This window comes from Suncus etruscus, chromosome 12 (genome assembly GCF_024139225.1).
Source record: "Suncus etruscus isolate mSunEtr1 chromosome 12, mSunEtr1.pri.cur, whole genome shotgun sequence".
Taxonomy (NCBI): Eukaryota; Metazoa; Chordata; class Mammalia; order Eulipotyphla; family Soricidae; genus Suncus; species Suncus etruscus.
In genome coordinates, this window is record NC_064859.1 from 42,840,398 (window position 1) to 42,868,350 (window position 27,953).

General features: G+C 35.9%; 1 protein-coding gene across 1 annotated transcript in view; it reads left to right on the top strand.

Annotated features, from left to right (window-relative positions):
- The window catches only part of LOC126024156 (guanine nucleotide-binding protein-like 3-like protein), a 138,320-nt gene extending 113,416 nt beyond the window's left edge, over positions 1-24,904 (top strand). Inside the window, 3 exon segments of the mRNA XM_049784597.1 lie at positions 2,685-2,825; positions 17,024-17,070; positions 24,551-24,904. Of these exon segments, the coding sequence (XP_049640554.1) occupies positions 2,685-2,825; positions 17,024-17,070; positions 24,551-24,904 (542 nt within the window).
- The last annotated feature ends 3,049 nt before the right edge of the window (positions 24,905-27,953 follow it).

Sequence of the window (27,953 nt, forward strand, 5' to 3'; positions counted from 1 at the left end):
ATGCATAATTTGTTATTCTTGTTGTTAAAGATTTATGTCATTATATAGCACTAGTTTATGTCATTGTAAATGTGTCAGGTGTGCTTTTCATGCTCTTCAAAAGGATATTGTTAAGTTATAACTAGTGCTCTATCAGATTGGAGAAAGTACTAGGGGTAAAGTATACTTATATATTTTTCAAATATTTTACCATAATTACGATTATTTAGCCAGGGAAGATATATCACAGACTTGATACTCTAGTCAACATGCATTTGATTTATTTTAGTATTGTTGACATATCTTTTTGTCACTTTGCTAAAACGGACTTACAATTTTCCTCAATAGAAAGTGAATATAAACTATTCCTACTTAACTGTTAATATCTATCTCTAGAAGGGCTACTTTGAGGGGCTGATGAGGTGGCGCTAGAGGTAAGGTGTCTGCCTTGCAAGCGCTAGCCAAGGAAGGACCACGGTTCAATCCCCCAGCATCCCATATGGTCCCCCCCAAGCCAGGGGCAATTTCTGAGTGCTTAGCCAGGAGTAACTCCCAAGCATCAAACGGGTGTAGCCAAAAAGAAAAAAAAAAGAAGGGCTACTTTGAGATGATTAAAACAGACTGGTAATTTTAATATATTTTCTTATTGGTAATTAATACTTTATTATTTATTCATTCATTTATTTATTTTTGCTTTTTGGGCTACACCTGTGACACTCAGGGGTTACTCCTGACTGCGCTCAGAAATCGTTCCTGACTCAGGGGACATATGGGACTCCGGGGGAAAGAACCAAGGTCTGCCCTGGGTCAGCCACGTGCAAGACAAACACCCTACCTCTGTGCTATCTCTCCGGCCTCTATTTTATTAATTTTGTTTCTTTATTTAAGCACCATGATTACATACATGATTGTAGTTGGATTTCAGTCATAAAAAAACACCCCCTTCACCAGTGCAACCTTCTCATCACCCGTGCCCTCTAGCTTCCTCCTTCCACACACCCCTGTCTGTATTTGAGACAGGCATTCTACTTCTCTCACTTATAATATTGTCATGATAATGTAGTCATCTCTCTAACTAAACTTACCACTCTATGTGGTGAGCTTCACATCAAGAAGCAGTCCTTCCAGCCCTCATCTCTGTTATCTCTGGGCATTATTACAATAATGTCTTTTGTTTTCCTTAAAACCCATAGATGAGTGAAACTATTCTGTGAGTGATTATTATTTTAAAACTTATTTAGTTGAAAGGTGTGGAGAAGGAACAAATTAAATAATAAGGATCCAAGTCAATTTATTTTTTATTCCTCTTAATAAACGAGAAGTGTCAGAGACTGAGAAAGAGTTGAGGCATTCAAACAATTGCTTTGCTGTTGCCACTCCAGTTTTCCCTGGCACCACAAATGATGCCCCCAGGTTGCCAGCAATGATCTCTGCACACAGAGCTGTAGTAAGCCCCAAGTACAGCCAGGTATGGCTTTCAAGCCAATTAAATATATATTTACAATATTTATATTTTACAATATAAATAAAAAACAAGAGAGGACAATGTTATTCTCTAGGATATGGCTTCCTCCTATGGAATCTCAGGTTTTTTTTTTGGAATCACTTCAGACTATATTTCAACTAGACTCTGACAATGGGGGGATAGGGATTTTTCTACTTCAAACAGGTGCTCAGGTGATTCTTAATGTCTAAAATCCTTCTACAAAAGTTATTTAAATATTTTACAAAAGATGTATAATGCCTTATGCTTGCAAATGTGGACAAAGGAATCCGAAGATGCACATTATATACGTTCATATATTAGGCTATAAAAATCTTACATTGAACCTGCTTTTGAGATGAAATGGGTTTGTTCCATTTCTAATGCTCACATTCTGAACCAAAATAGAGGGATGCAGCAAATCATTTAAGAATATAGCTGTTCTGGTCTACATAATCTAACAAGTGAAGTGAGAAAAAAAGACACTTTTTCTGAAGTCCTATGTCTCCCTCCACCCATGGGCTAAACTTTTTATTTTGCTTGGTGAATATCAAAGCACATAACATTTCAGTCCTTTCTAGTTTATTCCACGTCTCTCATCTTCTTTTCCTTATTTCCTCTGCTTTGCTGTAGCAAACACACTATTATCCTTGGAGTTTCTCAGTTCTTTGTCTCTTGAAAACCTCTGCTGCTATGAATCATAAAAGAAATTTTATCTTTGTGTATAACACCTTTTTAGTGCTATTTTACCTTGGAAAATTTATATGAACCATGTTCCCAGACCTGTTACTTCTTGGTCACTTTTATTATAGTCGCAAGTATGAATTGGCATCCCATGAACTTTTCACATTTATAGTCCTATTTCAAATCTCCCCAGAGTGCCATAACTTTGCTCAAGTGGATTTATTAAGTGCAGCTTAATCAGCTCAAGACTATATGAGTAAAATGCAGTCTGAATTTCTTCAGTTCATTTTAATGTTCCTTTTCATGTAGTGTTTTCTATAATTCAAACACAGGGTATTTTACTAGAATTTTCCCATCCTCCACCTAGAGCTCCACACAATAACAAATAATTCGCACCAGTTTTCAGATATTTTTAGGTAGATGGGTGTTTTTTTGGTTAGTTTTTGAGGTACTATTTAAAATGACAGGCGAATACCTTAGAATTACTTTCCCCTTGAAGTTATCTTTATGTTTCTGAATATAAATATTATCATCTAAGATCAAAATATAAAAGATGGAAATATACCGGTAGGGTCTCTGGCTGGCCGAGCTGGAGCCGCAGAAGCGCCGCCGACCCCGGGAGAGCGACTTACGCGCGACTTTCGCTTCCGCAATACTTCTCAGAGCAGTCAACTCAGTGGTAATATGTCTACCCATATTTATAAGGCTGCCAGTTCCATCACTACCACTGCCCTACACGCCAAAAGACATCAGTCAAGGCTCTACTGCTTAGATTCCCTGACACAGTAACATTCTGCAATCCAGGGAGGGACTTCAGAGCATAAAAACCGGCTAACCTTTGCAAAAGCTGGCTCCCTGTGTGTGACACCAGGCGGGGAAAATCCGCGAAAGTACACCGGCCCAGTGGGGCTCAGCTGTGAAAGACTGTGAGTGTGACCTGTCTATGTCTGTCTACTGTCCTCTTGCGTGAAACTCTTGCGAGTGGGGCAAAAAGAGCCTCCAGAAACCTCGCTCGCCCAGACGCCATTTTCAGGGAGGGACTTCAGAGCATAAAAACCGGCTAACCTTTGCAAAAGCTGGCTCCCTGTGTGTGACACCAGGCGGGGAAAATCCGCAAAAGTACACCGGCCCAGTGGGGCTCAGCTGTGAAAGACTGTGAGTGTGACCTGTCTATGTCTGTCTACTGTCCTCTTGCGTGAAACTCTTGCGAGTGGGGCAAAAAGAGCCTCCATAAACCTCGCTCGCCCAGACGCCATTTTCAGGGAGGGACTTCAGAGCATAAAAACCGGCTAACCTTTGCAAAAGCTGGCTCCCTGTGTGTGACACCAGGCGGGGAAAATCCGCGAAAGTACACCGGCCCAGTGGGGCTCAGCTGTGAAAGACTGTGAGTGTGACCTGTCTATGTCTGTCTACTGTCCTCTTGCGTGAAACTCTTGCGAGTGGGGCAAAAAGAGCCTCCAGAAACCTCGCTTGCCCAGACGCCATTTTCAGGGAGGGACTTCAGAGCATAAAAACCGGCTAACCTTTGCAAAAGCTGGCTCCCTGTGTGTGACACCAGGCGGGGAAAATCCGCGAAAGTACACCGGCCCAGTGGGGCTCAGCAGTGAAAGACTGTGAGTGTGACCTGTCTATGTCTGTCTACTGTCCTCTTGCGTGAAACTCTTGCGAGTGGGGCAAAAAGAGGCTCAGAGGAGCACGGCCGCTCTGCTTCGCTACACGGCCGTGCACTCTTTCTAAGGAAAGAACACCATTGCAACAAGAAGGAAAAATCACACTAAGAACGGCACTATATCACAGAAGCAAACATTTCTCTCTGGACTATCTTCTCTGTTGCATGCTCGGGCCTAAGATTTGACCCAGTGTGAGGCTTCATCCACGGAGGACTCCCCTCCCTTAGAGGCAAGTCAGCCCATCCAGAAAGGGAGGAGCCAGAGGAGTGTGCTGCCTACATCATATAGACAATGAATACCACCACAACACGTAGAAAAACCCACAATACAAGTGTGACAATGGGGAAACAACGCAGGCCAGCATCAGACATAGAGAATGAAGATGACAATTCTGAGGACCAGATAATGACTGAACAACTAATCAACCTCTCAGATAAGGACTTTAGACTAGCAATATGGAAGGTGCTCAACAGACTCCAAGAAACCATGGATCGAGTTGAACAGAACACTAATAAGAACCAAGAAAATATGAAGGCAGAAATGACAAAACTCCAAACTGAAATAACATGTCAACTAACAGGACTGAAAAAGTCAGTAAACGAAGTGAATGACAAAATGGATAAGCTCTGGGACAGGGTATCAGAAGCTGAGAATAGACTTGGTGCTGTGGAAGATGAGATACATAACAATTCCATACAGCAGGAGAGATTGGACAAAAAACTTAAAGCAAATGAGCAGACAATGGAAAAATTAGTCAAAGAGTGGGAACAGACGAAAATAGAAGTCTATGATAAGATCAACAGAAACAACTTAAGAATCATTGGAGTCCCAGAGACCCAGGAAGAAAATTTCCAGGAAGAATCAATGGTCAAGAACATCATTAAAGAGAAACTTCCAGAGCTAAAGAATATATCTGATCAAATCCTGCATGCCCAAAGAGTACCAACCAAAAGAGACCCCAGAAAAACCACCCCAAGACACATCCTAGTCACAATGACAAATCCCACAGATAGAGACAGAATTCTGAAAACAGCAAGATCAAAAGGGGAAATCATGTTCAAGCAAGCTTCCCTGAGATTTACAGCAGACCTGTCACCAGAAACGCTCAATGCCAGAAAGCAGTGGTGGGATATTGTGACAAGACTGAATGAAATGAATGCTTCACCCAGAATACTATACCCAGCAAAACTCACTTTCCGGTTTGATGGAAGAATACATGGTTTCACAGACAAAAAACAGCTCAGAAACTTCACAGACACAAAACCAGTCTTAAGAGAAAAACTGAAAGACCTAATCTAAGACAAGACTACCCAAAAGACACACCAAATTTTGAAATAAAGATGGCGTTAAATCCCAGGACAATTCTTTCTCTCAACGTCAATGGACTAAATGCACCAGTTAAGAGACAAAGAGTGGCTAAATGGATCAAAAAACTCAATCCAACCTTCTGCTGCCTACAAGAAACGCACCTGAATAGTTAGAACAAACATAGACTCAAAATAAAAGGCTGGAGAAAAGTTATCCAAGCAAACAACACCCATAAAAAAGCTGGAGTGGCCATACTAATATCAGATAATGCAAACTTTATACTCAGGAAGGTTGTAAGGGACAAAGACGGACATTTTATATTAATCAAGTGGTACGTAGAGCAGGAAGAATTCACTCTCCTAAACATATATGCACCGAATGAGGGGCCAGCAAAATATTTAATACAACTGTTGACAAATCTGAAAAATAATATCAACAACAACACAATAATTGTGGGGGACCTTAACACGGCTTTGTCAACACTGGACAGGTCAACCAGACTGAAACCCAACAAGAATATACTAGACCTGAGGAGAGAAATGGAAGAAAGAGGCCTAGTGGATATATATAGGACACTCCATCCCCAGAAACCTGGATACACATTCTTCTCCAATGTACATGGGACATTCTCCAGGATAGACTACATGCTGGCACATAAAACATACCTCCATAAGATCAAGAGGATAGAAATTTTGCAGGCTACCTTCGCTGACCAAAAGGCTCTGAAATTATTTGTGAACTCCAAAGGGACTCAGAAGAAACACTTTAACACCTGGAAGTTAAACAGCCTCATGCTCAATAACCAGTGGGTCCGAGATGAAATCAAGGAGGAAATCAAAAGGTTCCTGGAAACAAATGACAATAAAGACACAAACTCTCAGAACTTATGGGACACAGCAAAAGCAGTACTGAGAGGAAAATTTATAGCTTTGCAAGCACACATCAGGAAGGAAGAAGGAGCTTACCTGAGTAGCTTAATGACACAGCTAATAGAACTAGAAAATGCTCAACAAAAGGACCCAAGAATAGGAAGACAGAAGGAAATAACAAAGCTGAGAGCAGAAATCAACGAAGTGGAAACTCAAAAAACAATCCGAAAGATCAACGAAAGCAGAAGTTGGTTCTTTGAAAAAATAAACAAGATTGATAGACCACTGGCAAACCTAACAAAGAAAGAGAGAGAGAGAAACTTGATAACTCGTATCAGGAATGAAAAAGGAGAGATCACTACTGATATGACAGAGATTCAAAGGGTAATCAGAAACTACTTTGAAAAACTCTACGCCACTAAAAATGAGAACCTGGAAGAAATGGATAAATTCTTGGACTCTTATAATCTTCCACGGTTGAAGGAAGAGGATGTAGCATATCTAAACACCCCCATCACCATTGATGAAATTAAAACAGTAATCAAATGTCTGCCAAAAAACAAAAGCCCAGGTCCAGATGGATTCACTAATGAATTCTATCAAACTTTCCAAGAGGAACTACTGCCAATCTTGGCAAGACTCTTTCATGAAATTGAACAAACAGAAACACTTCCAAATAGCTTTTATGAAGCCAACATCACCTTGATACCTAAACCAGACAGAGACGCTACCAAAAAAGAAAATTACAGACCAATATCACTGATGAATGCAGATGCAAAGATCCTCAACAAAATCCTGGCAAATAGGATTCAATGCCTCGTTAAGAAGATCATCCACTACGATCAAGTAGGTTTCATCCCAGGAATGCAAGGCTGGTTTAACATCCGTAAATCTATCAACATAATACACAACATCAATAACAAGAAAAATAAAAACCACATGATCATATCAATAGATGCAGAGAAAGCATTTGAGAAGGTCCAACACCCATTCTTGATCAAAACTCTCAGCAAGATGGGAATGGAGGGAACCTTTCTCAATATAGTGAAGGCCATCTACCACAAGCCAGTGGCAAATATTATCCTCAATGGAGAAAAACTGAAAGCCTTCCCTCTAAATTCTGGCACAAGACAAGGCTGTCCTCTCTCACCACTCCTATTCAACATAGCACTGGAAGTACTTGCTATAGTGATTAGGCAAGAAAAGGATATCAAGGGAATCCAGATAGGAAAGGAAGAAGTCAAGCTCTCACTGTTTGCAGATGACATGATACTCTACTTAGAAAACCCTAAAGACTCTATCAAAAAGCTTCTAGAAACAATAGACTCATATAGCAAGGTGGCAGGCTACAAAATTAACACACAAAAATCAATGGCCTTTCTATATACCAATAGTAATAAGGATGAAATGGACATTAAGAAAACAACCCCATTCACAATAGTACCACACAAACTCAAATATCTTGGAATCAACTTGACTAAATATGTGAAGGACCTATACAAAGAAAACTATAAAACTCTGCTCCAAGAAATAAGAGAGGACACACGGAAATGGAAACACATACCCTGCTCATGGATTGGCAGGATTAACATCATCAAAATGGCAATACTCCCCAAGGCATTATACAGATTTAATGCCATCCCTCTAAAGATACCCATGACATTCTTCAAAGAAGTGGATCAGACACTTTTGAAATTCATTTGGAACAATAAACACCCTCGAATAGCTAAAGCAATCATTGGGAAAAAGAATATGGGAGGAATTACTTTTCCCAACTTTAAACTGTACTACAAAGCAACAGTTATCAAAACAGCATGGTATTGGAATAAGGATAGGTCCTCAGATCAGTGGAATAGGCCTGAATACTCAGAAAATGTTCCCCAGAGATACAACCATCTAATTTTTGATAAAGGAGCAGGAAATCCTAAATGGAGCAGGGAAAGCCTCTTCAACAAGTGGTGTTGGCACAATTGGATAGCCACTTGCAAAAAATTAAACTTAGACCCCCAGCTAACATCATGTACAAAGGTAAAATCCAAATGGATTAAAGACCTCGATATCAGCCCCAAAACCATAAGATATATAGAACAGCACATAGGCAAAACACTACAGGACATTACAGGCATCTTCAAGGAGGAAACTGCACTCTCCAAGCAAGTGAAAGCAGAGATTAACAGATGGGAATATATTAAGCTGAGAAGCTTCTGCACCTCAAAGGAAATAGTGCCCAGGATACAAGAGCCACCCACTGAGTGGGAGAAACTATTCACCCAATACCCATCAGATAAGGGGCTAATCTCCAAAATATACAAGGCACTGACAGAACTTTACAAGAAAAAAACATCTAACCCCATCAAAAAATGGGGAGAAGAAATGAACAGACACTTTGACAAAGAAGAAATACAAATGGCCAAAAGACACATGAAAAAATGTTCCACATCACTAATCATCAGGGAGATGCAAATCAAAACAACGATGAGATACCACCTCACACCCCAGAGAATGGCACACATCACAAAGAATGAGAATAAACAGTGTTGGCGGGGATGTGGAGAGAAAGGAACTCTTATCCACTACTGGTGGGAATGCTGTCTAGTTCAACCTTTATGGAAAGCGATATGGAGATTCCTCCAAAAACTGGAAATCGAGCTCCCATACGATCCAGCTATACCACTCCTAGGAATATACCCTAGGAACACAAAAATACAATACAAAAACCCCTTCCTTACACCTATATTCATTGCAGCTCTATTTACCATAGCAAGACTCTGGAAACAACCAAGATGCCCTTCAACAGACGAATGGCTAAAGAAACTGTGGTACATATACACAATGGAATATTATGCAGCTGTCAGGAGAGATGAAGTCATGAAATTTTCCTATACATGGATGTACATGGAATCTATTATGCTGAGTGAAATAAGTCAGAGAGAGAGAGAAAAACGCAGAATGGTCTCACTCATCTATGGGTTTTAAGAAAAATGAAAGACACCCTTGTAATAATAATTTTCAGACACAAAAGAGAAAAGAGCTGGAAGTTCCAGCTCACCTCAGGAAGCTCACCACAAAGAGTGATGAGTTTAGTTAGAGAAATAACTACATTTTGAACTGTCCTAATATTGAGAATGTATGAGGGAAATGTTGAGCCTGTTTAGGGTACAGGCGGGGGTTGGGTGGGGAGGAGGGAGATTTGGGACTTGGGTGATGGGAATGTTGCACTGGTGATGGGTGGTGTTCCTTTTATGACTGAAACCCAAACACAATCATGTATGTAATCAAGGTGTTTAAATAAAAAAAAATTAAAAAAAAATAAAAAAAAAATAAAAAAATTATCAAATAAAATAAAGATCAAAGTCATACCAGAAAAAAAGACAGTAATAAAAAAAAAGATGGAAATATAGAAGAAAAAATTAAAATAAAATGTAAGGCCAGGTATATTTGTATATTTTTAATAGTTTCTATTGTGATCAAATGAATTATAAGTCTTTCACAGAAATATTTAAGGTACACAGTGACAAAAAAATTAGGGCCATTTCCACCAGCAGTGTTATTCTCGCTCTACTCCTGTTCCCAGTATGCTTCTTATACCTCCCCCCTTTGCCCCTTGGACTATTAGTGTAAGAGATCTCCTTTGTGTATAGCTTGCTGTCATATTTTTTATTTTAAGCAAAAAATGTATGATGAAACAAATGGGAAAAAAAGTGTTTCAGATTTAAAAATAAATTCTACTGACCTGATATTTACCAATATATTAGAATATCATGTTTTCTTGGTTTGCATATGGTTTATCAAAAGCTGTGACTTGACATACTGTCATACCATTTTGACACTAATTTTACAACAGGAGCTCTGGAAGGCTTAATGTACCTTTCCCTAATATTAGAAACAGTCACACATTTTAACTCTAATATGATTCCTTTTTTGTCATCTTACTCATTATGACTCCTGTCACATTAGTTTCAGAAATTATGGCCCATACTGAAGCCAAATATTGGTATAAATCCCTACCTATTAGGTTAAGTGACAGAAAATGTAGATTTCTAAAAAAGAACTCATTGCTAGATTTCCTTTTGCATCAAAAACGAAAGAATATGCTTTCTAAGTGAAATCTTTTCCATTTCTTGCTTAAGAAATCACAATAGGAAATGCTATTTTTAGGATTAAAAGATTAATTTTATGTTTTTAGGCAGCATGACTTACAATACATTACTGTTAATGGTAGAGTTCCATGCATAAAACATTCCAGCATCATACCTTGCATCAGTGTCTATTTCCTTATACAATTGCTCTAATGTCCTCCATCCTATCCCCACCCATCCCTATTCCCATTGCCCTGAGAAACTTTCAACTAAAAGCTGTTTCTCAGTTTGTTTAGCCTTTAAACATTTGTTATTTCCTCACTCTGTCCCTTTATAGGTCATGTATAAGAATTCTCCACGCTTCATGTTATAGTGAGGAACTTCTAGACTTACTGATTTTCTTCTCTGATGAATAAGAGCTATATTAGTAAAACCAATTAAGTCAAGCAGAATGGTATTAAGTGCTTATGATTTTTTTTTCGGTCACACCTGGCAGTGTGTGACCTGTTACTCCTGGCTCTAAGCTCAGAAATTGGTCCTGGCATACTCAGGGACCATATGGGACGCTGGGATTCGAACCACCGACCTTCCGCATGCAAGGCAAATGCTTTACCTCCATGCTATCTCTCTGGCCCCCCAGTGCTTATGATTTTAAATAACTGGCAATTAAGAATTCTTGGTCATGTATGGCAAGGCACATATACACATGTTACTATGCACCAAGATGCTGATATTTTATATCCTTACCTGTGTCCCTTCTCAGCCACTTCTTTCTTATCTACTTGTCTTCTATTTCTTGCTCTGCATTACATTTCTAGTCTTGTTCTATACCATGAAATCAATACTCTCTTATATTAACATGGATCGTGCCCACTCCAAATACCTTTGTCTTCTTTAGGAAGCATATATATTTCGTCACTTTGACAGAACTTGGCAAGTGAAAAATAATCATGTTTTCAATTTCAGCAAAGATTCCGATTCTCTTGACACTTAATTTACTAATAACATCATAACCTTCCAAGATAAAAGACAATCATCTTTCACTTGAAAGATTGAAGTGCTTTCAAATAAAATATATTTGTGTTTCTGGGGAAAAAGTCATTATATGAAAAAGATTATTTTCTAGCTTTTTATTATAGTATTTTATTTTATAATGTGCTTTGTCAGATTATAAAAATTAATCTACTGCTTGAAATTATGGGGAAGTATAGAAATTATGGAAATATATGACCTGCTCTCTTATTAATAAGAAAATTACACTTTTATTTAAGGTTTTTCCTCTCATCCAATTAGTTCTCAATCAACTCTTGAAAAGAAAGCTAAAATTCATGGATTCTTCATTACTGTCCCTGTTTAATCTAACTGGAACATATCTTTTTAATATCAAAATTATCATTGCTTCTTAATATCACAGGGACATATAAGGAGTAACAAATTGTTGTTTATATTCTCCAGGGCAACAAATTTTTTTTAAATTTTATAATAATTTTTATTTTGACCAAAGTGAATTACAAATCTTACATAGTAATATTTTAGGCACATAGTGACATTGAATCAGGGCATTTCTACCACCAATGTTGTCCTCCCTCCACCCCTGTTCCCAGCATGTATCCCATATCCCCATAACTCACTAGTATACCCCCCTGGCTGCTAGTATAAGTGGCCCCCTCTGTGTCTAGCTTGTTGTAGATTGGGTATCGATTCTATTGTCGTTGGCTTTGAATTTGGTGTTTAAGTCTGATAATTTTTTATTTCTATTTAATGTTCATACGATTTATCCCCCCTAATTTATGAGGCGGAACAAGATGGCTCAAGTTTTGTGGTTCTGTTTGAAGGAAGGAAAAGATAAAATGGGGTAAAAATCAAACAAACAAAAAATGGGAGGAGTCCTTCTAGAGGCTATAAATATCAATTTAAGAGAAGAAAGGGGAAAAGGAAGAAAAAACAAACAATACAAAAAAATCAAACAAAAAACCTGAAAAGCACCACAGCAATAAAGACAACAAGCACACAATAACCATGGTCTTGAAATAAAAACAAAACAAAGCACAAAAATAAAAGAAAAAAACACAACATAATAAAACCAAAAAATGGTTATTTTGTGCTTTCTTTTCTCTCTCTCACTCTCTCTTTCTTTCTCTTTCTCTTTCTTCTTTTTCTTTCTTTCTTTCTTCTTTCTTTCTTTCTTTCTTTCTTTCTTTCTTTCTTTCTTTCTTTCTTTCTTTCTTTCTTTCTTTCTTTCTTTCTTTCTTTCTTTCTTTCTCTTTCTTTCTTTCTTTCTTTTCTTTCTTTCTTTCTTTTTCTTTCTTTCTTTCTTTCTTTCTTTCTTTCTTTCTTTCTTTCTTTCTTTCTTTCTTTCTTTCTTTCTTTCTTTCTTTCTTTCTTTCTTTCTTTCTTTCTTTCTTTCTTTCTTTCTTTCTTCTTTCTTCTTTCTTTCTTCCTTCCTTCCTTCCTTCCTTCCTTCCTTCCTTCCTTCCTTCCTTCCTTCCTTCCTTCCTTCCTTCCTTCCTTCCTTCCTTCCTTCCTTTCTTTCTTTCTTTCTTTCTTTCTTTCTTTCTTTCTTTCTTTCTTTCTTCTTTCTTTCTTTCTTTCTTTCTTTCTTTCTTTCTTTCTTTCCTTTCTCTCTCTCTTTCCTTCCTTCCTTCCTTCCTTCCTTCCTTCCTTCCTTCCTTCCTTCCTTCCTTCCTTCCTTCCTTCCTTCCTTCCTTCCTTCCTTCCTTCCTTCCTTCCTTCCTTCCTTCCTTCCTTCCTTTCTTTCTTTCTTTCTTTCTTTCTTTCTTTCTTTCTTTCTTCTTTCTTTCTTTTGCATAGGCGTAGCAAATATTGGGGAGATTAGAAAGGGAATTCCCTTGGTCTAAGAGTTAGAGGGTTTCTCTGCCCTTGAAGTATACTGTTATGGGAATAACTATAGTCTCCATACATGTTGTTTTACTCTCACCTAGGTCCTTTTGTGGTGTCTATAACCTTTTCACTCTGTTGTGGATGTTAAAGTCAGGCCTCTGTAGCTAAAGATGTCAATATTTTGCACAGGTCATAGGATGGAGCCTGGGATGGAGTCTTTCTTTACGGTTCTAGAAGTTCTGTTCCATCACTGTTGTTTTAATCAGTCTTCTGTAGTTGGTTGTCTTGATTTTTGCAGTTTTTGCACTGATCCTAGTACAAAGCTTAGGATAGAATCTTTCATTATGTTTCCAGAAGTTCTGCTCAGTTGCAGTTGTCTCAGTCAGACCTCTGGAATTAGAGATCTTGGTTGTTGTACAGATCATAGGCCAAACCTAGACTAGGGTCTTTTTTATTGGTCCCAGGATAAGTTCTGCCCAGTCATGGTTGTCACAGTCAGTCTTTTGTAGATAGTGATCTTGGCTTTTGCATAGATCAAAGGATGACATATCTTCTGATTTCATCTTATAGTTAGGTGATAAGGTTAGATAGACATCCTGCTCTTAGATCAAGTTGTTGCCGGGCACTTGTTGGTGTTAAAGCAGTATTAAGAATGTCCCAGAGGACATTCCCAGTTTACCATATACTGTAGAAATAAAAATCTATAACATAATCATTCATGTTAAAATACATTGCAATGAGTGTTATTGACAAAATGGTTATAAGATACGAAAATTTTCTATACATTTCTTTTTGTACAGACCTGAAATACAGTAGTGCTAAGGTTCTTGAACATGTTCATTTTTAATATTTATAATGCAGAATTAATTCAAATTTTTCTCATTATTTTCTGTATTTATTTCCTTATTTCCATCAACCTTGACACATTCCACAAATTTTATGAGGTGCTTACCTGAATGTTAACTTGCCTTTCTACAAAACATGGACCTGTGATTACTATGTAATATCACTTTCCTAAGTTATTAGAATATATCTAATATATCTTCTTACTTATTTACTTACAACTCTTTATCTTCATGATTTTTAGGTATTTGAAAATCAAATTTTCTCTATTAAATATGCTATATATTAAGGAAAAAAGAGAATGTCCCAGAGGGAGTTTGTTTCCTGGAGCTGTTGTGGAGAACTCTGACAGTTCTGGGATCTAGGGTTCGGGGTTGGACGGTCGCTGTCTATTCCCCTGGAGTCTAAGTTGAGTCCACATGACTTATGTTTAAGGTCGGAAGTGCTGGGCAACATATTCTGAGTAGCATGTTATGATGGCTTAAAACTAGCAAGAGGAAAAATAAATATAATAATATAGAATTTAAAATAGTATTTTATTTGTGTATAATATATTTGAAAAAATAAACAACTATAAATTTTCTCTTGGGGCCAGAGAGATAGCATGAAGGTAGGCCATTTGCCTTGCATGCAGAAGGATGGGGGTTATCCCATATGGTCCCCTGAGCCTGCCAGGAGGAATTTCTGAACATAGAGCCAGTAGTAACCCCTGAACGCTGCCCGGTGTGACCCAAAAACCAAGAAAATTTTTTTCTCGTAAAATATTTTCTAAAAATACATTGTGGTATTAAATATATATATTGGCTAAACACTATAAACACCATATATATTTCTTTATCTATAGAAATATGCAAATCATTAGTATAGATCTAATTATTATCATTGATGTCATCAAATATATTTTATTGATGTTTATATTATGTGTAATATATGTTTAGCAGCATTTATGGTTTGCATTTATATTTAAACCTGCACTATTCTAAATATTTTTAACTTCAACATTTTTAATAAAAGATAAAAGTAGGACAATGAAGCTCATACATTTTATAATTCAGATATACAATGATAATTTATGGTCAATCCAATTTCACTATTAATCCTTACAACTCATTTTGTCTTTATTATTTTATTTTAGTGTATCCAGACAACATTATTTAACTAAAAATTATTCCCTTTTTTTTTTGTTATTTGGCCACACCCAATGACTCTCAGGGGTTACACCTGACTATGCACTCAGAAATCGATCCCGGCTTAAGGGACCATATAGGATGCTGGAGGATAGAACCACAGTTAGTCCTAGACTAGGGCTGGCAAGGCAGTTACCTTACCGCTCCTTGCAACCACTTCGGCCCCTGAAAATGTTTCTTTAGGTGTTTATATATGTGCTCTTTGAAATTTCTACATTATTGTGGCTTCTAAAACAATGACCAATTATTCCTTAAGATATTAATTTTCCATATAATGAAAGAATTAGGGATCTCTACTATCCCACAACACATACCCTAAATTTTTCCAGTCTCGGTAGAAGGTTTTGTTGTTGTTATTGCTGCTGTTGTTTGGGACCACACCTGGCAGTATAGAGGTTACTCCTTGTGGTGCCAGGGAACCATATGGAATACCTGGAATTGAATGCACATTGGCTTTGTGCAGGGAAAGCTCCCTATTCTATCAGGTGTAATATCACTCTAGCCCTGATAAGCTTTAGAATGATCCACTTCTTGGTGTACTTTTACTTTTTCTTGGAAGAAACTGCCTAAGAGGCCATTATCTTTGTCTGTTGCTCTGATCTGGGCTTTATGCATTTGTTTGTATTGATTTATTGCCTTTTTCCTGTTGATTTTCCCTGATACAGATGCTTTTTTTCACAAAGCTAAGAACTTTCAGCGTTTCTTAACTGCATTTAAAAGCAGGTATTTGCTCTACGCAATGCAGAGTTAAATTCTTCTACATGTCAGCATTCTTTCCAGTGTACAACCATCCAGCATAAAGGGTTGTAGTTGAGTTTATTCGGTTCTTGAGTGCCTCTTCAACATTGCACAGCTTCATTTGGTGGGTGGGGCCTCTGAAGTGGTGCTCAGGAGGCCTACCATCTCTTTGTGGCCATGGGGCTATGGTTTAAGGCAAGACCTGAGGATGCAGCTTTGTTCTTGGGACCAGCAGCAGATAAGGTATATATAGTCTGTGGTCTCTGTATATCTCTGGCTGTTAAGGAGGAAACATATATTATACCATACTGGTTTTCTTCAGTCAGTTTCTTCTGCACTTTAACAAACACTCCATCATTTTCTGTGAGACTGCAGTTTTTATGCTTTTAGATCAGATATAGACTTACCTATATCAATACTTTGCTGTCCATTTTAAAATAATATTAATAGGTACAGATTAACCTATATGAATGTTACTGAATTGAATATCAGGTTATCCCATTACCCATCACCTTTAAAAAATCAGTAGTAATTCAGTTCACTTTAGAAAGCATATTAAATATATTTTGATGTAGCTAGGTAGATATTAATGACAATTAATAACTGACTAAACAATCATTCTGAGTTCTCTGAGGAAGAATAACCATGCTAAATAGTAGTCTGTTAAATAGTAATACAAGTAGTGAAATATGCTAAATAGTAACAATAAATATTGAAGACCTCATACTAACAATTCAAAGTACCAAATGGCCACTAAATTTTTGTGCATGCTGTTTGTATCAACCTCTATATTTATCCTCTAAATTTTCTACCCAAATTAATTTTTTTCTTAGAGTCATATATCAATTAAATATATTACATAGTAATTAGTAGTTTTAGGTCTTCGGCTTTAGATCATAGTAGAATTTCATGCATAGGTGTTGTATTAAATACTTATAAATTGACATCCATTCTGCTTTTCATTAAAAGAATAGGGGCTTGTATTGAATTACTTAAGTATTTTTGACAATAGATATTTTTGAGTGAGAAGATATTCCACTTTGGAATTCTCTAAGCTGGGCTAGAGGACCATCTAAGTCTATTTAAATGCACTTATGGGTGATACCTAGTTTGGTCATATGCATAGGTACTGTTATAAGATAAACCTAGTTCTATCATTAGTCAGCTTTTGGCAGCTGATCAAAATTTCCTAATGTCTTTTGGAGGTGAAAATTGTTTTATGGACCATTGCAAGTACTCTACACATGAGGTTACAAAAATAATCGACCATTAATAATAATGATTGTAAATCTATCCTGGCCCTGAACTGCTCTCATTTGACTTGTGCGCTTTTGATTCTTAGATTTCTTAGGTATCCGATATCTGGCATCACTCTATATTGTGACTAGGGTAAGAACAGAAATTTTAATTTCCCAGAGAAATAGACATATATTTACCATATGTCTGCTACTCTAGTCTTATTGGTTAAGCCTGGCTGCTCACTGTCATGTCTGTTTTTTTTCCATATAAATTTATATTGTATGGGCTGGAGAAATAGCACAACAGATAGATAGGGCTCTGACCTTGCACACTGCTGACCAAGATTTCATCCCGACACCTCATATGCATTCCTAAATTCACAAGCAGTGAACTTTGAGTGCAGAGCCAGGAGTAAACCCTGAGTATAGTCTGGTATGTCAACTACTCTGAAGCTACTAGAGGAACTTGTCTCTATCAAAGTTATAGACTAATAGCATAAGCATAAACATGTACCACTTCTTAAAGATATAGTTCTGAAACACAGTATCATCTCTGCCCATGTCACAGTCTAAAATAATTCAATGTAGTGACCCCACGCCACAAGGTGAAGTATATTCTACCCATAATCAGGTCATAAGACAAGTGTGAGTAGAGAGGTTCATTTAAGCAAGCAGGAATGATATTTTACTTTTAGTTTTGAGGGCCTGTTGGAAGGAGGTAGTAGGGATTTTGTGTGTGTGTGTGTGTGTGTGTGTTTGTGTGTGTGTGTGGTATGCATGTATGTCTGTGAAATATGTGCTAAATTCATGCTGTATTCATGCCCCAGATTTTTTAGGGCCAACATTTGGCTGGCTCAAGCCTTACTCCTGGCTCTGTGATCATTGATCAATCCTGGCTGTGTTCTGGGAACAATATGCAGTTCCAAGGACAGAATTTAGGTGGACTGTGTACAATTCAATGATCTACCCACTATACTATCTCTCTGGTCCCTGAAATGTTTGTTTTAATCATATTTTTGGAACCCATTGTTACACCTTCTGATCAGATCCAATCTGAGTTCAGACATGTGTAGGCCTTTACTCCCATCATCATAAGTCATCAGGAGAATCGTTAGACTTAATGCTTTCTGAATCCATTTGCAATTTCATTTTTTTTAGATTTTTTTTTCACAAAGGCGTACCTTAAAATTTTGATAGCCAATTTTTATAAAACAACCATAAACTGTAATTTCCTATAGCAATATTTATTTTGGGAGCAAGAAGTTGGCTGGCTAAGATCTTGATTTTCTCCCACATAGAGCTCTGATCTGTTTTATCCTCACCCACCTCTTCACTGCTTGCCTAGCTCTCTTGTTGAGGTCAACTCATCAGATATTCATGGCAGAAAGTTGATGATAAACATCAGTCAAACACAGCTGGACTAAAACCAACTCATTTCACACTGCAGTGGATGGTAATCAAAAGGTACTATATGCTTTATTAATTTGCAATCACCTCCCTTTCCCACCCTTTCTTTTCTTTTTCTCATAGGTCACTTAAAAATTCTTTGATTGTGCAACAGTGGGGAATAATCCTTCTCCCAAATAGGTAGCACTTCACTATGCAATTGCTAAACTCAGCATTATAGGGGCATTTCTCATAAATATTTAATGCTGTATTTTAAATTTTATATTTTTGATGATTTTTCTTTTCTCGTTTGAAAGAAGCCTTTAATTGTGCCATAATGGCTGGTCCTGTCACTATCAATATTCATGGGTCAATAGTATATTAACGGGTAGCAATGTTAGATCTCTGTTAAGTCCCAGCTGTGGTTAGGAAGAACATGGGAGCCTGCAGACGCTTTTTTATGAAAGCTGATGTCAGCATATCATTGCGACCACAGAAGAATTATATTTGTCATTTGGCTTGCTAAAGTAACATGAATTTCTTTTAAAGTCCATATATTTAAATTGCTAGCATATGATTTCTGCAACACCCAAATTTGTCAGCTGGTTAAAGCCTACAGATAAACTTATGCAGGAAGTTGGTGGGAAGAAAATGTGATGCAAATTCTAGAATTATTTTTATATTGCTCACTTTTATTAATACAATCTATATATAGAATATATACAAATTATATTTATACATTTATACAGAACTTATACAGAATATATAATACATTTATATAGAATTTTGTACACCATGAAGCTCTATAAAAGTCTTTTTAATGAATGACACTGATCTCTCTCAGAGTACTTGCACATCATCCAATTCAGACATCTAGACTTACCTGTTGATGCTATTTTGAAGTGACAAAAAATTATTTGTATTGTCCCTATACTTGCATTGGTTGGTTTGTGAATATTCCCAAACTGGGTAAAAAAATTACATAAAACTCAAGCCATCTAAAATCACTTATGAGATAAGGAGCATTAATAGGAGTTTTTGATACTATAGGTGTCAGAAAACTTTTTAAAAATATCATCCATGTGATATTTCACTTTGGTGAGTCCTATGGTCTCTATGGCTGACTGTTCAACTGTATCATTATAATGTACATGCTTCTCCAGTATGTACAGAAACAAATATGCAAAGCCCAATAAAACATTATTGATATTCACATACAAAAATGCACCAATGAAAATAGATTATCAGGTGTCCAAATATCATTTACAATAAAGCCAAAAATATAAATACAGAGAGATTTAAAAAGTCAAAGGGTTATAGAAATATATAGTGATTAGCACTAAGTGGGAGTAATTGTATTTCATATATAGCGGATTTCAGAACAAGAAAAATGATCAGGGATTAAGAAGGTTATTACATAATTATAAGAAGATCATTTCTCTAAGAAGATTGATAGCAAACTTTAATTTATACATATCTAACAACAGAGCCTCAACATAGATGAGGCAAGAACTGATGAAGCTGCAAGTAGCAATAGACAAATTCACTATTACAGATGGAAACTGCAACACTTCTCTATCAGTAATTGACAGATCCACCAGCCTGAAATTCAATAAGGACAGAGTTGAGCTGGGCAGCACCATCAATCAGCTGAATATAATTGACATTTATAGATTATTTGATCCAACAAAAGAGACTACTACTTTTTTCTCAAGTTCACGCAGAATGTTTACTAATATAGACCATATTCTGGGACATGAAACATATTTTTACACATTAAAAATAAGAAATTAGGCTTAGAAATAGCTTTACCTTATAGCTATGCCATTCCAACATGAAATTCTGTGAAGGCTCTGCTTCCACATGTTGCTATGTAGTTCTAGTAGTTTTACTAGTTACGATCCTTAGTGTCACAACAGAGTGTGTGATTTCAGACACACAACAACCAGGTGTTTACTAGTATTGCAACTGACATGTATGATTACTGGGGAAATAAAAATAGCAGCAAATAGAAGGGTAAAGGGGAGTGAAAAGAACAGAGATCATATGAAGATCACAGGTTAGAATATAACTATGCTATGAATCAATAACAGATTGCACTAAAATGCTGAGAACTTGATGGAGAAAAGCAGGCATTCAGGTAGTGGGTATGGTGTTGGAAATTGCATTCATGGAGCTATAATAGTATGGTAATTATGGTGCCTCAAAATTGGGGATAGCAGTATTTATAAAACAAGTAATACTGAAATGAGCACAGAAAAATTTAAGATAGAACTAAAGACAAATTGCGAAAAAAAATCGAAAGTGTTCACCTCATAAGTTTTTTATTTTACTTTTACTTATTACTTATGTTTTGACTTTTGGGAAACACCCATAAACACTCAGGGGATACTCCTGACTTTGTGCTCAGAAATCACTCCTGGCATGTTCAGAGGTCCATATGAGATGTCGGGAACAAACCCAGATTAGCCACGTGCAAGCCAAACACTTTACTCACTGTACTATTTCTCTAACTCCTAACTCATTACTTTTATAAAATTCCTTGAACCTACAAAACCTAGGCATAATGTATTATCATCTTCTCTCTTCAACCTAATATTATGATTTTGTTGCTTTCATTTATTATTCAACCAATTAATAATGCCAAATATTTTCTCTGTTTCACTGAACAACTGTAGTTTTCTGTAAGGTATTTCCCTATTTCTAGCTTTCTTATAGATACTATCTCCTTTTTTTAGTTTTTTATAGTTATTCTAACACATAGCTATGCCATTAAGTAACTAAGCTTCTTAAAATTCTGGAGACTAGAGCTTTAAAAACATTTTCATTAACCAAAAATCAAGTGACAGCAGGGTTAATATTTTCAAGAAATCTGGGGAAGGATTAATTTCCTTTCCTTTTTAAGTGTCCTTTGGTCCCCTATATATCTTCCTTGGTTTCTGGTTACATATTCAAAACACACTATAATAATCTCAGTTTCTGTTATAACATTACTTCTCTGATTCTTATGACTTTTGTATCTACCTTTTTGAAATCACACGTGGACATTTGTGACTTCTGTAGGGATTTTTCACATTAAACAAGGAATCTTTCCAGCTCAAGATCCTTAGCTCAGCAATATCTGCAATGTCTCCCAAAATACCAAAGGTAACATTCAAGGTTCTGGACACTAAAGTATGGGTACATTGGAGAGATATTAGTCAACCACCCTATTCATCATCCACATCTTAAATTCCATCTTTCCCCAAAGAAGATGGTTTGACCCCTCTTATCCAAATGGATTCTCTTAAGTTGTATCTCTTATTTTTATTTGACCTGTTATTCCTTTACTTTTTTTTTTTTTTTTTTACTTTTGTAACCACATCTGGTAGTTCTCAGGGCTGACTCCCTTACCTGAGAATTGAATCAAGGTCAATGAATGCAAGGTAAATAAATGCCTTACCCTCTCTACTATCTCTTTGGTCCCCACTCTGGTTACTTTTCAGCTCAAAATCTGCCTTCACCACTTGAAGCTACAGAAGATAAGAAAACATTTCTGTTTGGGTTATCATTGTTGTATAAAGAGTAAACTGGACTGATGGGTGCAGGGATGCATTTTTCACATTTTCCACAGAAGGATACATCTTGATTTTGTTGCAAATTAAATCCATGATAATGAAATTTGAACTAAGTTTTATTTTAGCTTGTCCATTTTTTTCTGTATGCTTTATTTTAAAATAAGCATAAAGAAAACATTTTTAGAAAATTATTCTTTCTGGGACTGGAGCAATAGCACAGCAGTAAGGCTTTTGCCATAAGCAGCCAACACAGGATGAACTCCGGTTCAGTTTGTGGCATTCTATATTGTCCCCCAAGCCTGCCAGGAACAACTCCTGAGTGCTACCAGGTTTGAACCAAAACCCAAAAACAAACAAACAAACAAACAAACAAACAAAAATTATTCTTTTTGATGAAAGAAAAAATAAAGTTAAATTTCTATTAGCATATAAATTCATTTTAAAATGCTTTTAAATTTAATTTAGTCAACTTATTATCAAGGAAATAAAAATGACAAAATCTAACAATGATCAATAACAATTGTAGGCTTTTAATGTTTTCTTATTTAACATACAATAAAGTATATATTAATAGTCACTATTTACTTTTAATTAACACCAAAATGCTTCAAAAGTAGGTCTCTGATTGATCTAGAAAAATACAATAATATTCAATTTTAATAATTTTTCTATGACAATCAATATATTTATAGTGATGAATAGAAAATAGTGAAAAACAAATATATGATATGTACAAAAGCCAAAAAATAAAGAAAAAATAATAAAGAATTCCCCCTACCCAGAAAAACTTCATATAATTTTGAATTGATAGACATCATTTCTGGCTTTTCTGTAACTTCTTCACTTTTCTCTGCTATACCTACCCAGTCACAGCTATGAGCAGTTTGCGTATCTCCAATTGGATATGCTGTTTGAATATCTAGTAGACCTCTCAAATATAACATAAGCAAAATAAAGTCATAGATTTTTACTTTTGTGGAAACATATACATTTTCAGTAAATGTATCACTGCACACTCAGTGCTATAATCTATTATTTGTTCTTGAAGAATGAGAACAAACAAAATACAAAACTGTTTTAATTTAGATGATTATTAAATATGTTACAATTTCAATAAAAATGGGAAAACAGCTAAACATTCTGTATGAAATTAGTATGTAGTTAGGGGCTAAAGGAAAATATAATTTTACAATTGATATATTAAATAGCTAAACATCTGGGTAAAAGTGTAGCTTCTTTAGTTCTTTGCCTCTTTTCAATTTTTTTCATGGGTAAAATGTCAAAAACTTGGAATCTGAGTTATTCTACCAGTTGTCATGCAGTGGAGGCCACCTTATTGAATTAAGTATTTATAGTGATAGATAACATAGATCTGTAATCTTTGGTCAACTATATCTCTGATTAGTTGTAGCTGGGACAAGGTCAACATTATGGATGTGGAGAGTCACTCACTTAAAAAGACCTCGTATTTGGTTTAATATTTTGATTCAATATGTGAAAAACCTTGACTTTTTGTTTAATGTAAATTTTGCACCAAGCACCACAAATAGCATTGTTGGTCATTACATAGACAGATCATTGGGCTTCAAGGATCTTTGAGGATGAGTTCTCTGTGTAAGAAGAGCTTTGAAGAGTCTCTGTGCAAGAGTTCTTAGGCATTTAAAAAATGACAATATAAATGGAACAGATCTTATTTAGATTCCCTGAATGCCAGTACAAAACTAGAAAGGATAAATTAAAAACGTATTTTCTCTTTCTATAAAACTTGGAGTTCCTCTACTAGTAAGTATAATTGACAATGCAATTTAAAAAATTAAAATGGTAATGGTATAGATGTCCTTTCTGTGGTCATCCTGCAATATTAAAGTGTGAAATTCAAAATCCAAATTAAAATAAGGTCATGACAGAAACAAATAGCATAGCATAATGTAAAAAGGCAAGCAAATGAATGAGAACATTTAATCCAGTTAGTCATCCAGAAAGTCCCAATTTAAATGACATCCTATATAAAATACAAAATTATGAAACTTACACTGAAAAGTAATATTCAGTGTAATCTTCAACAGATAGAGAAGAACTCTCATTTCTGCGAAGAAGATTAATGAGTATAATTGATTTGAGAGCTGTTCTTTTCTTTTTTTCTGAAGCAAGATAAATTTTATTGAAATTTATTTAGAAAGACGTGAGGGTAAAGAGAGAGAAGTGTGTGTTTTGGAGAGAACATGGCTTCTCCAGAGAAGCAAAAGCAAGCAAAGAAATAGGCATCCAAACCAGATCCAACTTCAAGGGAGAAAAAGGACTTGAGGAGCAAATCCCATTTTATTCTAATGAGAAATTTACCCAGCTATCCTACTTTTGTGCATTTATTAAAGATGTTTATATGAAATAACTTCGCTCTAACACCTTCTGAGTATTGTTTGTAACAATTGATTCTATGTGCACTAAATATTGGTGTACATGTATATATGTAAGCATATACATATAGCACATCATGCAGAAAAATCGTAATTTTAAATTTAAACGGAAGTTGGCAAGATTATGAATGATTTTAGAATCTACATTTAAAAATGAAGAACAGCAGGATACTCTCTCTTGCCTTCAGAGGCAAGCATTTGCCTATGTTCAGGCCTGCCTGTGCAACCCAGGTGCTGACCTGTTCACACTGCCCTTGAACTCTATCCCTTTTAGTTCACCCAAGCCTTCTCTTCTCTGGTCAATGAGTCTTCAGAGTCTCAGTGTGAACAAGATGCTGTGAGCAGCACAACCTGGGAGAACAAGTATACATATTTATATGTGATCTATTGGTTTTGGGAGATTGCTGCAGCAGTCCTAGGTGTCATGTGGGGAGTATTGACATTATGGGGTTGCATGGGAATCACAGGATTCTATCCTACATCTACCTACAACTACAAGAGTAGAAATATGAGGCACGTGGTTGACATCTTTTGCCTTGTTCTTGGTCATGTGCATCATCTGACACAACTTTCCATGATGGCAAATGGCACCTCCCACCTGCTCCCATTCATCCTTTGGGACTCTTAATTATAGCACAGAGAAGCAATTTAGGGGAATCCAGACCCACTGGAACTTTGGAGACCCATATCTCCTGGATCTGCAATCAGTGTGTTGGCCATCAGTGTTTTTTGCATGTGTGACCCAAACTCTTTAAAAGAATCTCCACCTTCTGGAGAAGTTTTTCTGAATTGTCCCTCACCAGCCATTGCTTAGATGCTGTCATACAACACCCAATGCTGACTGGAGCTGTAGTTTACTTTGAAGCACTTTTACTTATTTTTTTTGAATATAGTCATATGACCACACTTTTAATGAAATCTTTATTTCATGATTACAAGCATGATTGTAGTTGGGTTTCAGTCATAAATAGAACATTCCCCATTCACTAGTGCAACATTCCCACCACTTTTAGATTTGGATGGAACATTAAGTATGAAAGTTATTTCCAGAAGAAGGTTTAGGATAGGGAAGAATTGGACAAAAAAAAGTGTAAATAAAGGTCTAATATGTCTTTGTTAATAGATGAGACCTCCTTTAAAAAGAAGCTTTAAAATACTAAAGACTGTAAAACAGTTGTCTAAACTTTCAGAATAAAGAGCCAAGATTGAAGCCAAAGCAATGGTCTACTCCTTCCAACTTCCCAGCAGAATTCATTTCTCACTCATTTCAGATTCTAAGAGAACAGTATGGGTTAGGCTTTGTGCCAGAAATTTTTTCCATATTAGAAGGAGAAAGATTTCTATCAAATATCTACTTAGAGAAAAAAATTGAGTACCATCCTTTTGAGGCTCCTTCAGTAGTATCTTATAGCAGGTATAAACCTTAAACTCCTTTGCCCAAGCCTCTTGCTAGAGAAAACCAGAGTAATTTATGTTCATGTCAATACATAATTATCAAAAGTGATTTTTCAATACAGAATGGATTTTAAAAACAAATTATTATATTATTTCTTTTTCATTTGTAGTCTATTTTAACTTTAAACAATGTAACTAAGCCTCTATGACAAAAGTTTTTTTTTTTTTTTAAATCTGAGTCTTGAATCTTCATTTCATTTAACTGTACTGTTTCTCTCTATGAATTTTGAGCTCTCAACCAGTAAAGCCAACCTAAGAACCTTTGGAATATAGCCCATTTGTAGTCTAGAAATATAAATAAGTCCCAATATAATAATCAGATCCACTTATTCATAAATGTCATTCTTGAACTAATTTACATGTTCCTTCTTGTTGGCAGCACACACCCTTTCATGACCTCCATGCTCCCCATTATCTTGAACTGTTTTGTCCCAGCAGGCCTTGACACCCTGAAACATTCAGTGTAGAATTAATCATCTACCATAGTAATTAGCAACACAGTATAAATGAAAAGATCTCAGCTAAAGTCAGAGCCATTTATTTAACAGCAAATTATTAAGTAGGTGTTCAAGACTGTTTCTATGCTCTTAACCTCAGGGAGTAGGTTAGTAAATTGCAAGTTTGCTCTCTCCAACACACACACACACACACACACACATACACACACACACAAACACACACAGATAAAAACTCAGCAACAATTAGTATATTTTTGGAAGGAAAATTCAACTTAATTATGAATAGTGGTTTTACATCGTCTCAGCTTAATATGAGCAAAGTACATGTACACACATATACATGCAAATAATCAAGCCAACCACACAAATGTATTCAAACAAATTAGAAGCAGTGATTGTCAAAGACTTTAAAAGATGACTCCCTAATGTCAAAGATTTCATGGCACATACTTTCAATATAGCTACATCTATAGATAAATGTAATCCTGTCTTGTCTGTTAATCTAGTTGTGAGAAATATTGTGCTTATGTACAAATAAATTCATTATCAGTATTGGTAATGGACAAAGACTAATAATGTTTCTTAATTTAAAAGAAAGATAAGCATACTTTAATGCCACATTTAGCTGGGACCCAGGCTATTGGTATTACTTGTTTCACAATTAATGTGAAACAAATGTCTTATTTTAGGAGAATGCCTCCTACAATGTAGACAAATATAACCAGAATAAGAAATCATGTTGTTGAAATAGATTTCTTAAACCAGTAAGTTCATTTTATCCATGTACTAATGTCTGCAAGAATTCAGACTTTGGAAATCCTATTTTATCTGGCACTAACTCCCAGATTTTATTTCCATTTCCTTTGAAGAGCTTGTCTGTTCCGAAACACATAATATTCTTTAGATGCTTTGATCTCTTCTGCTTTGCCATCCTAGTCACTGCTGTCATTTGCTCAACAGGTTCATGCCTCACTATCACACTTAATATTGCTCTTCTTTAGGAAGCTTGCCATTGGGGCATGGGTGAGCAGGGTAAAATAGGGAAGGGAACACTAGGATAATGGAGAGGAGAAAAATGTCTGCCAAAGAGGCAGACTGGGGATGGAGGAAAACTGGTGTTGAGGGAAGTGTACACGACTAAAGGAATTGGTGCTGGAACAATATATTCCTTAAACTCAGTCATAAATAACTTAGTAACTTGGTAATTTACTGTGATTCAATTTAAAATATGTTAACAATAAAGATTGGAACAGCTTACTTTATTAACACAAATTTGAAAGATTTTTTTCTTTTACTTTTTTCCCACAAATGATAACAGGAGCAGTGAAAAGAAACAAGCCAAATGTTTCAGCCTCAAGGTATATTATTATTTTTTACCTAAGAGTTATATCTCTTAAGTTTTATCCTATGTTCTCTGCCATAGAATGAGAAAAATTACATTTTGTCTTTTATAATTTACCTTATAAAGAGACCTTTTTTGTAAATTATTCTGATTTTAAAAATGCGACTCATTTTTCTCATTCTGACCATTTTTTATTTTCAATAAAAAATCTTCAGTTATTTGGTAATTACTATTTGTCAGAAATAACTTACTCTTTAAACAAGGGGGTTGAAGAAGAAAAGAATAAGAAACATAGGTATGACAAGTCTTTAAAAGCTTTTTTTTTTCTTGAAACGACCAAATCTCCCCACAGGATATTATTATCTCACACAATGACAGTCTTTTCTAATCCGATTTCACAGAATTATTTTCTTCGACTGTAT